Source organism: Lactuca saligna, chromosome 1 (assembly GCF_052625555.1).
Source record: "Lactuca saligna cultivar CGN05327 chromosome 1, ASM5262555v1, whole genome shotgun sequence".
NCBI classification, from domain to species: domain Eukaryota; kingdom Viridiplantae; phylum Streptophyta; class Magnoliopsida; order Asterales; family Asteraceae; genus Lactuca; species Lactuca saligna.
In genome coordinates, this window is record NC_136417.1 from 29,624,670 (window position 1) to 29,639,629 (window position 14,960).

A 14,960-nucleotide genomic window follows, 5' to 3' on the forward strand; every position below is an offset into this window, starting at 1 on the left:
TTTGGATGAAATTGTTATGAATATAATTTGGATGAAATTGTTATGAATATAATTTGGGTGACAGTTGCCCTTCATATAAGATTAAGAGAAAACTTGAAAAGGGAGGTTTTAGGCAGGTATGTCTCTGTCTCTTTACTTTTTTTTTTTTTTTTTTTTGTAGCTTAACCACTTTAACAAGTGTAACTTGTATATTTGTATCTAATTTTCTGTCTTCTTCAATCATTCATCAGCTTTGAGCTATTATTCTTCAACCTTGGTCACTCTTTTTGGAGTTGGAACTATATTTGAGAGGAATGCACATTAGAATTTGCAAATCATGGTTGACACAGCTGCAACTACATCTTTGTTTCTGATTTCTTCCTCACAACTGCCTGATTGGAGCATGTTACTTGCTTCTATCACAACCAATTTCTTGGCTGCTGAGAAGCAATGGATGACGCTAGATTGGAAAACTAAAAGCCTTGACATGCTTTCGGATCTTGATCCTTTTGGTTTTGGTAGAATGGTTGAACATGGGTTTGTTTTTCGTCAAAACTTTTCTATTAGATCTTATGAAACAGGGGCTGATCGGACTGCATCAGTAGAAACTTTAATGAATCATTTGCAGTTATCCTCATACTTCATGGAGTTTTCTTTTTGGTTTGGTATGTGTTTGCGTGTGTGATTTTACTATACTACCCTTTGTGTTGATTTGGCAGGAAACAACTCTTAATCATGTAAAACATTTGGACTCTTGGGTGATGGGTTTGGTTTAACGCTTGAGATGTGCAAAAAGAATTTGTTTTGGGTGGTGACAAAGATGCAAGTTCTGGTAGATCCTTATCCAATTTGGTAAACTATAAATTATAATTCTATTCATCTATGTGATGATTTTGACACTTTTACCCTTATCTATTTTTATACATTCAAATTAATTTCAGGGGCGATATGGTCCAAGTAGATACATGGGTAGCTGCTTCTGGGAAAAACGGTATGCAACATGATTGGATGATACACGATTATGAAATCGGATAAATACTAACAAGAGCTTCAAGGTTGGAACTTTAACAAACTTTTTCCCCCTTTTTTGGCTTTTGTAAATTTGGTTAATGATTTTAATTAAAAGGGTGTCTTCTGTTATATTTTTTAGCAACTCGGTGATGATGAATAAAGTTACAAGGAGGTTATCTAAAATACCTGATGAGGTCCAAGCTGAAATTGTGCAATTCTTTGTAGACACACCAAATAACTGTAAGTAATGGTTTATATTTGTGGTAAGAAAATTCATCCACCAAATAACACATCTGAATTGCCATCTAGTCTTGTATCTCTTCTCAATGAAGGCATAGTTCAAAATACAACTGACAATGTATTTTTATATGAGGTAAATTCGTTAAGAATTTATTTATCTTAAAAATATTTTTTTATAACTGTTTGTAACTTTTGATATAGAGTGGTGGAAATGTGGAGGTACCATTTACTCATATATTATTTTGTTTTATAAATTTTGATTTTTTTTTCGTCATGATATATCCTACTCCTAATAAAACAAACCTCTTTAGCCACGTGTCCATTCAGTAAACCTTATTCACTATCAACTAAAATTACCACTTTACCCTTCTATTCTTTAATCTTAAAATTACGAGTAAATTACACGAATGGTCCCTATGGTTTGGGGTAATTTGCGTGTTTGGTGCCTAACTTATTTTTTTAACTCGGAATGTCCCTATGGTTTGTTTTTGTTACGCGTTTGATCCCTACTGTTTATTTTTGTTACGCGTTTGGTCCCTTTCTTATCTAAAAAGACTATTATTTAAAGAGGAAAAAATGATGGGGTAGGTGAGGTAAGGTGAGGGGGTGGGATTAGGGGAGTGTTTATTTAAATAAATTAAAAAAATCAAGGGCATAATAGTCTTTTTAGGTAAGATAGGGACCAAGCGCGTAACAAAAGCAAATAGTAGGGACCTTCCAAGTTAAAAAAATAAGTTATGAACCAAACGCGCAAATTACCCTAAACCATAAGGACCATTCATGTAATTTACTCTAAAATTACTCTTCTTTCTTCTAAAATCTCGCTTCCTAAGAGGGTGTTTGGCATAACTTTTTAAATGACTTTTGACTTTATCTTTTAGAAAAAGTCTCAAAAGATGTTTGGCAAAGGGAAAATGACTTTTGTAAATGACTTTTCACATAGAGTAATTTGAGTCTTTTTGAAAAGTCAGGATTACCTGACTTTTCCCAACTTTTCACAACTTTTCACCAACTAAAAATATTAAATTTTCAATATACCCCTCATCTACCCTAAATATGTCTTTTTTTATCATTTTACATGTAAAACTTAAACCAGCACTTTAATTTTTGATTTTTTCCGTTCAAAAATCAATCCAAACACATTTTAAAAAATAACTTTTGTAAAAAGTTGTTTTACAAAAAATCCTTTTACAAAAAGGACTTTTGCTCCATAAAATTAAAAAGTTAAGCCAACACTCCCTAAATTCTAATTTTGCTCCATAAAATTTAAAAGTTAAGCCAACACTCCCTAAATTCTAACATTGATAGGATATTCAAATTTTGAAATATGAAACTGGTACCATCCCCAAATCTGGGTACAATCGACAACCGTCTCTTTTTTCTTCCCTGATCCACGATATCACATCCTCTTCTTACAGTTACCCTCTCTCCGATGCTTATCTCGCTTGAAAATATTCTACACTATATATTGAACTTGAGATTAAGAGAAATGACGTGAAAGGTAAAATGATACGATTCTGTGTTTTTTTTTTTTTTTAAAGGAAGATGTTCATCTTTGATTTTTCCTAATTCATGTTCCATTATGGCATATTTATTTGATGTTTTTGTTTTGATTTTTGTTTTATGTTCTTGTAAATTCGGTTTGGTCAATCAATATGCTAAGCCTCTATTAGACTTAGGCTTTATTTGATGAATCATGAGTTTTAATCTGTAGGGTCGACTATTGGCAAGATAGCATCATCCCTCTTTGTTTGTAAGTTATAGTTATATTTCATAATGCAGGACAACTGTTCGATGATTTGCCCAAATGAAAAACTTTGATGTGTGTGGTATCACAAAATGTTATATTTGTCTCATTTGGTGTTTCTTTTTAACCTAGAATACCATGATAATTTAGTCTTGCAATTTTATTTTAGTTTTTTATCTTAATAAAAAAGTTATGGAAAAGAGAGCCCCTTTAAACATCCGCATTTACATGTTCTTTTGAGTTAATACTTCAAATTTTGATGTTATTGGTTGAACCATTATGCTACAGATCATGATACTGTGATGGAAACTATGATGTGAAGATGATAGTTGAAGGTCCTTTTGATACCTTCAAGAACAAGCTTGCAGTCAACCTTTCTGCCAATAATGACTTTGGTTGATAAAAAGTGTGAATTAATAGTTAAGCATTAATGAAATCCAAGTGTGTGGCTTATGGATATAAAAAGGGAAAAAAAGGAACTTGATGAATGCCTCCTGATCAGTTTCACTATCAAAAAACGTTGAATATGGAAGGTTACATGTGGTATTTTACAAATACTACATTTGGTGGAAAGGAATACTTACAAATTTTTTGATAAAGAGTTGAAGGGCTTTAGGAGTAAATATTTTATTTTTAATTTATGTCAAAAAATGGCAATTTTATCAGGTGGTTGGATTGGTTTACTAAGGAAGGGCTTTTTGGTCTTTTTTTGAAAAATTCTATTGGAAAGTGTTATATTCACAGATAAGGAGTTGATGGGGTTGGTCTCTTTCCTTTGCCAACTTAATTCGAAAAATGAAGGGTATAAATGTATAATTGGTATTTTATAAGCACTAGAGTTGGTGTGACAAAAACTGAAGTAGGATGCTAAAGTTATCAATGGAACGAAAGTATAATGTTATTTCTTTAATTAGATTAATAATGGTAAACTGTTCAAAGTAATGAAAATGCAATATAATTTTGAAAAGATCAAATGCAAGAAAGTACAATGTCGTTTCCTAGGTTTGTGTAAGGGTTGAGTGCAAGAAATGAAAGTAATTTTGTTGTAAGTGAATAGTTATGCACTTGTGCGGCTATTATAGCAGCAAATTTTATATTTTTTTTATGTTAATTTTTCTGATTAGAAAGATTTTTGTAGTAAACAGATGGAATCAAAGAGAAAGAAAATGGAAGTTAATCAAGACAAAATGTATGCTCTTTGTCGGATCTTAGAGTTGATTTTCTACTTTAAGAATGTTTACTATATATATATATATATATATATATATATATATATATATATATATATATATATATAAATATTATTTTCATGATTAATTGTGTTTTTTATATTTTATTCAAACTTATATTGCATTGTACAAAAATCATAATTTTATTAAAACTCAATACATACGGAATGTATATTAGATATTGAAAAGACACTATTCAAAATAATATATATTAAGTTTAACTAATCATTATAAACTTATATATAAGGCTTATATTGTTGTAATTTAATAAAAAAATTTAAATTTTTGATTTTTTATTATCATTTTAAATTATCAATAATATTTTTCTTTTTTTCCCGTGGTTCCCACGGATTTTAACCTAGTTATTAATATATGCAGTTTGGAATGAATTTTGATGATGCCAGGTCAGCATCTTCAGTAGTAAGGAGGCGAGGTTGCAGTCAAACCGGTAAAATCATATTTTTATTTGTATTTTATTATAATAATTTTTATTTAATTGTTTTTTAATATTTGTTATTATAATTGTTCTAACATTTTATTTATAACATCCTACTTTTGTGTTTCTTAATCTATTTATTTCATGTTTACTTTTTCTATAATAGGAGGTTTATGGAAGAATATTTGGATTCACATCTAGTACAATAATGTCCTAAGAGGTTTGTTTAAATTTGTCTATTAAAGTATCCTACTTTCGTAACATTGTACTTTATAGTTTTTCCTATCATGACATTCTACTAACAAAATCTATCTAACATCTTATATTCATGTTTCAATTGTTGGTTGTGTGTGAACAAAAGAAATATGTGGGGAGATCGATATTAACGATGTAGAAATTGAGGCTAAACATCAACAAATGTGAAAGTTGTGGAAATGGATACAAAAATTGCAACAATAGATGCCGTACATCAGGGGAGTTAAGAATTATGGTACTTTGAAATCAAATATAGGTTAATGTTAAACTTTGATATTTGATTTTTTAGGATTTTTTGGTAAAATTTGATAGTTGATTCTTTTGGTATTTTTAGGTTAATGGTTGGGTTTTTAGTGTATATTTATTTATGTTTTTTGTATTTAAATATTAATGTTTGTTTTGGGATTGTATAATTTATTTGATGTTTTTTTGGTATTTTTGTTTTATATTGGTAATAAAAAAAAAAAAAAAAGTCTTATTTTGTTATTAAATTTTCAAGGGTTCAACAATGGACTAAAAAAAATTGTATCATGCATTTGCGAGGGATCAATGATGGATCACAAAAATCTGATATCATACATTTGCGACGGATCAGCAACGGACTACAAAACAAATATGGAGATCTGAGAGGGATCCGTGACGGAATATTGTTACTAAGTTTTGTCGCTAGATGTCCTAAATAAGTGTAATGAGTAACCATTTGCGATAGATAATCTGTCGTTAAATCGTCGCAAGGAAAAACCAATCTGTCTCAAAATCCCTGGCTGGCACATTAGCCATGTTTAAATTAGCTAAGGAGTTTGTGTGTTGCTGATCTGTCGCAAACAATCATTAGCAACAGATTAGCGACGGATTGGTCTGTCGCTGAAACTCTTGTTTCTAGTAGTGAGAGATGGTGTTCCTTTATAGTATTTGTTCTATTTACTCATATATGCCTATATTATATATGTGATTTGAATGAGAAAATAATTAAGCTTTTCAGTCTTTCTTATTTTACATCTCAATTTCGAGACAAACAAGTGAGGTATGCAATGACGAAGGAATATAATGGACATGTATTAGAGTATGAACAAGGGCATTTCTGTAATTATCTTATATAAACGGCAAATATAGTCGGTTATAATCTGTTAGATGAGTTGTTTAGTTCGTTGTTATTACAATGTCTTTTTACTGCTTGTATATAAAGTGATGTGACAGATACATTTTTGATTAATCAAAGATAATAAGATATCCTTCTTTTCACAATTCTTTCTGTGTAAAAACATGGTAATAGAATAAACAAGCAAGTTAATGGAATGAACGATTTATTCCATTTCATGATCAAGTGTGGCAGCAAGGAATAGGAGAAAGAAGGGAATGATACATTCATCGGTATAAGAAAGTTAGAAAAGTTGATTGTCCAATCATTTGGAATACAATTAATGAACCAGTTCATAAGGAATGTGATTCCTTTAATTTGTTGATCCCACTCCATGGCCTCTGATTTTTTTTTTTTTTTTTTTTTTTTTTTTTCCATTAAATTTACAATGCAAGTTGGTTTTATTTATGTAATTTACATAACACAAATCCTTTCAGAAATTCCAAAACTTCAACTAATACAACGGATTTTTACCACTTTCACAATTTAGTATCTCAACTTTTTTTTTAACTTTAGCGAAGCTTTATTTCACTATGTTCGACTCAAATCATTGGAAAATTTGTTTTTAAGATTTTCAAGACAAGTGAAGCCAATCTAGGTTATATAAGCTCATATATAAATGGTCCTTATGGTTGATAAAAGAAACTTACTTCTTTTTGTAATGATTCAGTCCTTTATATATAAATGGTCCTTATGGTTGATAAAAGAAACTTACTTCTTTTTAGTCTAATGTAAAATGACGTTCTAACCATTTCTAGTTTCTTTTATTGGTTTATAATTTCTAAAAGTAAAAAGAAAAAAAAATTGATAGTTGTAAAATGATGATGCTAATCAGGCTACATCAATTGCTTACACCGGAATACACGTCTTCTTTCTCTTCCTTGGATGATTTCAAATGGTTTACAAAGAAGACCCCCAGTACTCTTCAGTTCCATTTTGTTTGTTTTCAGCAAACCAGGGAACAAAACATGTTTTCAACAAAGAAGAGGATCAGTGATTGGAGTAGGTAGGCGGGGGGAAGGGGGTGAGGAACCATTTCTGTAATTTACTATTACAAATGTAATCTATTAAAACAATATCAGGTTCGAGCTAAAACACTATTATTATGATGATATAATTATTTGAGTTTGAGCCACAAATTAATATTAATATATATAAAACTGAGCACAAATTTCCTACTAATAGACTAGGCTACACTTGTAACACCCACACCAACCATCTGATTAATTATTTACGCAGAGTTCCTTGCTGTGCAACTGGACCAGTATTCAGCTACAAGCTTGGAGAAGAAAGATTCAGTAGTCTCCAGTAGCTTCCAAGGCTCATCATACTCCACCAATTTCCCTAAACATCAACAACCTCAATTAATTAGTTATTTATTTCATTTTAACATATGCATATATAGTGTAGAAATAGAAAAGAGGGGCCCACACAGCATACATACCGAATGAGAGGACCATGACCTTGTCACTGTCTATGACTGTTGGAACCCTGTGAGCGACAGTTATAACAGTGCAAGTGGAGAATTCTTCCCTAATAATTTTCTGTAAAATCGCGTCTGTGGCTGAATCAATGGATGCAGTGGCTTCATCCAGCACCAGGATTTTGTTTCTTCTGAGTAAAACTCTTCCAAGACAAAACAGTTGTCTTTGCCCAGCACTCCAGTTCTCTCCTTCATCACTCACTGTGTCAAACAAACATGATAAGTTTTGATTTACCAAAAACACAATCACTAGCTTAAACTCTTAATTTTTGTAATAGATTTGGTTGGCATGATTAAGGTCCACATATACACCTGAGGAATCCAGCAAATGTGGAAGATTCATGATGGTAGTTTTAAGCTGACACTTGTCTAATGCCTGGAAATTAATCCATTAGATTAATAAGCATGAATATGATTGAATACAAAACAAAACAAATAAAGATTATATAGATTGATCATAGATGATTTGGTTAATTACCTTCCATATGTCATGATCAGAATGAAGTCCTAGAGGGTCAAGGTTTGTTCGGATGCTGCCCTTAAAAAGGGTTGGTTCTTGGGGGATGACACTGAGTTTCATCCTGAGATCTTTAAGGCCAATTGCGGAAATGTCAAATCCATCAATAAGGATGCGACCACTATCAGCTTCAACCAAACGGAATAAGGCTGTTATCAGTGTTGTCTTCCCGCTTCCTGTCCTTCCAACAATGCCTACTCTTTTCCCTTCTTCAAATGTGCAGCTGATACCTTTCAGTACTAGTGGTGCGTTTGGACGATACCTCAACTGAAACCACAAATTAAACATTTTAAAAAACATCTAGATCATGGAATAATAGACGAATCATGTACATGATTAACTAATTAAAACAAGTTTTTTTACCTTTAGATCCTGGAATTGTATCCTTCCCTTGGAAGGCCAAGATGAGGGTGGTCTATTGTTCTCCACAACTGCTGGTGGCTCTGATGGAATGTTCATAAACTGTTTGATCCGTTCTACTGAAATCACATAATTGGCCAAGCTACAATACCATCTAGTCAAGAACACTTGGGTACCCGTCAATGTCATTGCATAAGAAAGAGATAGCCCAACCAAACCTATATATAATTAAACATTAATTCAACTATTCAGTTAATATATATATCTTCAAATGAATATATATACCTGGAGGCACAAAACCCTTTGGTATGAAAACCAGGAGAAAACTAGCAGTGAACAAGGTGAGGTTCGAAAGAGCTTCTATTCTCAAAACCAACCATTCCAATGTTGCATTTGAGAAAATGAAACTATTTGCATCTGTATCCACTAGCCTCATGTAATCCTTAAAGAACCTGTCTTGCATCTTGAATGCTCGTATTGTTGCCACTCCAAGTGACGTTTCAGATGCGTAGTTCATCACAGGTGCTTTTGTGGTTCCATTGATTCTCATTAGTTCCCTTGCAGCTGGCTGATAATATCCCTGTGATTCTCAACAAGATAGATATACTCGTGTTAACAAAGACTTGAGCTTTTATATGATAAAAAAAAAGATATAAAGTACTCACCTGAACGTATTTTGAAGCCACGATACCGAAGATGGCTACAATAAGAACTTGCCATGTCACTGAGGCCATAATGACAATCATACCAAGTAGTTCAATACCAGCAGCAAGCGAATACACAAACGCAAAGGGTATGTCAAAATCAATCACACTTTGATCAGATGAGGCCTGACAGAAGATAGTAAATATGTTACCAAAAGGGTGGAAAAATAATTAATTAAACTTTAATTAGTTACCAAATAAGTCTTACCCTTGTAAGAATTCGTCCAACTGGAGTAGAATCAAAGAAGACCATGGGAGCACGTGTAATCGAATTGGTAAATTTAGTAAAGAATGATTTGGAGGCTTTTAATCCCAAAAGGGCAGCAAGCAGTGATCTCAAATACACAAAAAAGGTGCTAGTGGTTGAGAGCAAAGTGTAAACAACAATCAACATGATGTTACTGATTTTAGGGATTTGAATACCAAATGCTAGCCAATAACTTGCTGCTGCTTGAAGAACAACAAAACTGGACTGACTTAATACACACAAAGACAAAAGCCATAATCCTTTTGAGATGACAATGTAATCTAAGAAAGGCTTCCATCCAACATTTCCAATCTCCTTCTCTTCCTCTTCAGTCAACTGCACTCCTGTTACCAATTGCCCTTCACTGTTTCCTTTACTGAGATAACTTTTATTATCACTATTCTCCATGCCTGGTTTTAGTACTTCATTTTTGTTTTCAGAAGGCGAAGGCTCTAAACCTGTAATGGCATCTTTATGAGCATTCACAAGCTGTTCAAATGCTGTTCCTGCCATCAACAGCTCCTCATAGTTTCCTGATTGTGTAACTTGACCATCTTTCATAACCTTAAAAGGGAAAGAAAAATCAAATGGTAAAATAGACTTAAAAAAAACGATATAATTATATAAAGCCATCGTGTGTAACTAAATTTATAGACTTTTTATTCTGATTACCAGAATATTGTCAACAGATGAGAGAAACTCCACTTGATGAGTGACAAGAATGACGGTTTTCTTCTTTAAACAGGTCATAACACAATCCTGAAGCAGAAGTTTAATATCCAAAGATTAAGAGAGTAGCTAGACAGGAAAAACTAATAACACCAATCTGATTTAAATTAACAAGTTGAAAAATTACATTAAAGAGAGTTGCTGATGTATGTGCATCTACAGCACTGAAAGGGTCATCAAGAAGATAGATGTCAGCATCATTGTAAACTGCTCGAGCAAGTTGAATCCTCTGTTTCTGTCCACCACTCATGTTAAGCCCTCTTTGTCCTATTTCTGTTAAATCTCCATGGTCAAAAGCTTCAATATCCTTATCCAAAGCACACGCCTTTATGGACTTTTCATATTTACTTCTCTCCATCGGCTTCCCATACAATATGTTATCTTGAATTGTCCCACTTTGAATCCAAGATGTTTGACTAACATACGCAATTGAACCAGATACACCCACCTGGAAAACCAAAAAAAAAAAAAAAAAACAAAAACAAAAAACAAAACTCAACTTCATATAAAATTACAATGACATTATAAAAAAAAATTAAGTGAACTTACTGTTCCTGAAGTTTTAGATATTTCTCCAAGTATAGCATATAGCAAAGATGACTTTCCAGCACCAACTGACCCACAAACTGCAACTTTTTGCCCATGCTTCACTTCAAGATTTACATTTTGAAGAGTTGGAATGGGTGATTCCGGGTCCCAAGTGAAATTCCCATTCTGGATTCTGATAGCATCATCATGGGAACTTTCAAGTTCTTGGTCTCTTTCCATTCTGTTATCTTTTAGTTCATCATCAACTAAGAAAGAATTGATCCGGTCAAGGGATACTTTGACCTGGATTAATGCAGAAAGTGCATCAGGGAAAACCCTTGCGGGCTCCGCCATACTCCTTAATGCTGCCAAAATTGTAAAAATAGTGGCAGCATCTAAAGGAGCACTCTTCAAAAGCACGCATCCAAAAAACACAAATGAAGAAACGAGTGTTGGTGACATCCAATACAAAACCGTGCCATATGCTTTCTTGAATTGAATATCTCTAAGCCAATGGAATTCAGTTTCTCTACAAGATTCGATTAATTTCTTGAATTTTTCTTCCCAAGATTGTAACTTTATGACCTTCATGTTGTTTAAGATCTCAGAAGTGGATCTCAATCTTTTATCCTGAGCTACCATAAGCTCCAACTGACTGTTTTGAATAGCTTTTGCAAATGGAATATTAAGAAGCCCGCATATTAAAAGGGGTACTAAACCAGGAAGAACACCTACCCCTACTACAGAGAACAAGACACCAATAGCAAGAAACAGTTGGAGGAAACATGACCACCCTATATGAAACCACATAGGAAATTCACCCATTCTGTATGCATCAACTGCTATGTAATTTACAACTTCACCAGTTGAATGCCTTCTCCTTCCTAGAACAGAAAGCTTGAGTTGCTTCTCATAGACTGCCACCATTAAAGCAGATCTCATCCTCATGCCAGTTCTTCTTGCATTAAAGAAAAACTGTCGGTGAGTTAATGACTCTACTACCTTTACTACAATCAAACACCCTACTAACAAGAGTCCATGATGTAGATCTTGTGTGTCACTTTTGGAGTAGTCAACAAAGGCGTAGAGTAACAATGGGCTAATGACAACAGATAGAGTCCTAAGAAAGATACAAAGTCCTGATAAAACCATCTCTAGGAAATAAACTTTGGCTAATGATTTAGGAACCAAGTTACCATTGTTTGTGGTCTTTTCCCTCTGAAGTGAATCCCATGCCTTGGTGAATTTCTCATGGGCTGTGGATGATTGGTCTACGGATGCTAGAGATGGAATATCTTCAAGAACTAATGGTTTTCTATAACCTAATGCAAGCAATGGGTTCACCCAAGAAAATACCAATTTACTAAGAAAACTTGGCTCTTCCAGTTGGCTTGTATGCCCTTCTTCCTGTGTTGCATTAACCAATAAGGGCTCTGATAACGTCTGGTTTGAGGTTTGTTGGTTGACAAAGTGTTTTATGTTTCTTAAAGTACATAAAAAAAGCAAGAAGCTAGCAACCCATTCCATCAAAACCAAGATGCTTATGCTCTGTTTATCTGCCAAACACATGATGTTCACAACAGAAATTGACATGAAAAAGATAACCCACCAAACAGAAGCCAGAATCTTCACTGGTGTGAATCTTTCTACAAGCAATGAAACCATCAAAGATACCCAAACAAAAGCTCTAGCAATCAAAACCCACCAACTCCATTGAGGGGTTTTAGCAGTTGCCTCCCATAAACCAGCAATAGCATATGCAATACAAGTAAGAAAACAACAAAATGCAACTGAGAGTGATATCCAATCACTTCTTCCCCTGGATCTGTTGGTGTTACTTTTCCTAAGATAACTTACGAGTAGCAAAAGGTAGAAGATAAAGACAAACGCCAAGTTGAAGATGTCTGAAATACTTATTTGTGTGGCTAGTGAAAGCAAATCAAAATCACCCCCTGTCCATAAACTAATAGTTAGCAGCTGCATGAACAATGTTAGAAATTATGGTAATGAGGTGACAATCTACACGCAAGGAAATTAATCAAATCTTAATGAATATTCATATAGATTAATCAGCAGAGTTGAATTGCATAAATTTTGGATGTTTATGTGTGGATGTAGGTAAAACACGCAATGAAAATCGCAAGTCATATAAACAAACACAATCAAGACATCACAATTATTTCCATAAACAATTGATGCTGGTTAGTGAAATTAAACATAGTAAAAAAACGGAAAGCGAAGATGAAGGTACCAAGTAAAATTCTCATAGGAGCCATTGAATATCTCCGATCCAAAAATTTCTTCAAATTTCAATCCGCCATTGACAACCACCACCACCACTAGTAGCACAAATATATGAACCTCACGTTCGATTAGTAGAAGTAGCACATGATCAGGTACTCATGTGGTGAATTGATTTAGCAAGTTCGGCCTAGAAGAAGACAAATACATTACGCATGTATCATGTCAAAAATTCATGGTCGTAGGAAAGACACCTACAGATAAATTCCAAAAGGAAAATGACGAATCGATGACAGCATCATTCTTCCCCTATCAGACATGTCAGAATTTTCCCCAAGTTTTTGGCTTCTTCCAATTAGGTCTCATTTGCACGCCGCTTCGGCTATCGTCTTGTTAGATAAGAACAACTGGATGAATAACATTCATAGCCATCATGTCAATCGTCTGAGCATGGAGAAAACAAGTTTTCACCGATTTTTTACTCCAACAGACGTCGTCGTCTTCTCAATCAGTGTGCATGAAAACATGCGTTCACTGTTTTTTTCCTCCTTTTTGATTCCATATCTGCTTCAGTAGAAAATTGCACAGACGCCAGTTCTATGATGAATACTATTTCATCATTAGGCATTACTATGAGTGTATGACAGGAATAAAATGATCATGTTGATAAAAAATATTAATAAATTATGTTGTTAAAAACAACTAAATTATTGTTTTTAATTATAAAATAATAGTTTTTCAAAAATATAAAATATTGATTTTAAATAGGGTGTTATTATATTATTCTTGCTCACGTAAATCATCAAACAAATCATGGATGCATATACATTATTACAAAACAATTTGGAGGTAGGTATATAATTTCCCATTAAAACAATGATGGTCAAACAAATCATGTTGGATGCATATACATTATTACAAAACAATTTGGAGGTAGGTATAGAATTTCCCATTAAAACAATGATGGAATATGATTAAGAAAATAAAATTTGAGTTAAATTTTGTTAAATCAAATATCTATTTTAGAATTATATGATTTTAATGGCATCACCTCATGGTTGTGTAACATTTTAATTCTATAAGTATTTTCTTTTCTGATGTTTAACATTTTAATTAACAAATGAGGTCTAAAGTTCAATAAATAAGATTTAGTGTTTAAATCTTGCACGATCAAAGTCTTGTTAATGATTCATGATTTACTATCAGTGTAATGTGATCAAGTGGGATGGACCATTAAGAGGATATTGTTTATCTTTTTTATATAAAGTATTTGGTCGTAAACTCTGATAATCAAAATCCTTGAACATTTGAGATAAGCCTGAGCTCAACTCAACAATCTTAGGATAAGCTCAAACTCGATTAATGTAACATTTTAAATTTCGGATTTTATTGTATAATTGTTATGTTAGAAAATAAATAACTTTATGAAATGATATATAAAATTTATTGATTATTAATACGAAAACAAGATGCTCTGTTGTATCTCGTTTTTAAAACAAGACCCCATTTGTTGCACATGGGTAGAAGGACGACTTCCTTAAAAGACAAATTGTATATCATATCCCCTCAACGACTTTCTGGCTGTGTAAGGTTGATCGAATATTTGATAAATTAAAATATTAAATATTCAAATGAAAAATCGACATAATTTATTCTGAATAAAATGATGATAGCACCAAAGACCGAATACAAGATCTGATATCTTTAACATGTTAGATGACCACTTCTATTTTGTAACCATTATCCATTGATATCATTTGCGAAACTTGGATTTTCGATAAAGGTACACATTATCACAATCTTTTTCAAGTTATATAGTTCGATTATGAACACATTTTTATTGTGTAGGGATGAACAAAAGGACCGAGGAACCTGCACCCGATAGAACCGGTCGGACCGGGACCTATACTATAATTTCGTGAATATTTGAAACCAGGACCCGATAAGAACCGGTTGTTGGAACCAGCGCAAAACCGGGAACCAAGCCGGATACAAAAAACTCATGTCGCTTGAACTTCTTTTGGTCTTTGGACTTTAGTAAGACCAGTTTAGTAAGACCAATTTTTGACTTTTTTGGTTTTTGATTTTTTTTAGTAAGACTGGTTTTGAAGGTTAA

General features: G+C 33.0%; 1 protein-coding gene and 1 pseudogene across 2 annotated transcripts; one reads left to right on the forward strand and one right to left on the reverse strand.

Moving 5' to 3' along the window:
* The first annotated feature begins 316 nt into the window (after positions 1–316).
* On the forward strand, positions 317–2,789 carry LOC145004288 (palmitoyl-acyl carrier protein thioesterase, chloroplastic-like; annotated as a pseudogene).
* A 4,329-nt stretch (positions 2,790–7,118) lies between these two features.
* On the reverse strand, positions 7,119–13,467 carry LOC145030528 (ABC transporter C family member 8-like). Of its 2 annotated transcripts, XM_078978884.1 has the most exons (13): positions 13,103–13,467; positions 12,855–13,034; positions 10,625–12,555; positions 10,203–10,523; positions 10,019–10,105; positions 9,308–9,910; positions 9,061–9,225; positions 8,681–8,975; positions 8,399–8,613; positions 7,997–8,302; positions 7,831–7,894; positions 7,480–7,719; positions 7,119–7,379 (listed from the first exon to the last, which is right to left on the reverse strand). In XM_078978884.1, exons 2-13 carry the CDS (start codon positions 12,877–12,879, stop codon positions 7,267–7,269), a joined length of 4,365 nt encoding a protein of 1,454 aa, XP_078835010.1. In that variant the 5' UTR covers positions 12,880–13,034; positions 13,103–13,467; the 3' UTR covers positions 7,119–7,266. The 2 variants fall into 2 exon arrangements, with proteins under 2 accessions (XP_078835010.1, XP_078835015.1); XM_078978889.1 differs by having other exon boundaries at positions 12,855–13,467.
* Positions 13,468–14,960: the final 1,493 nt, after the last annotated feature.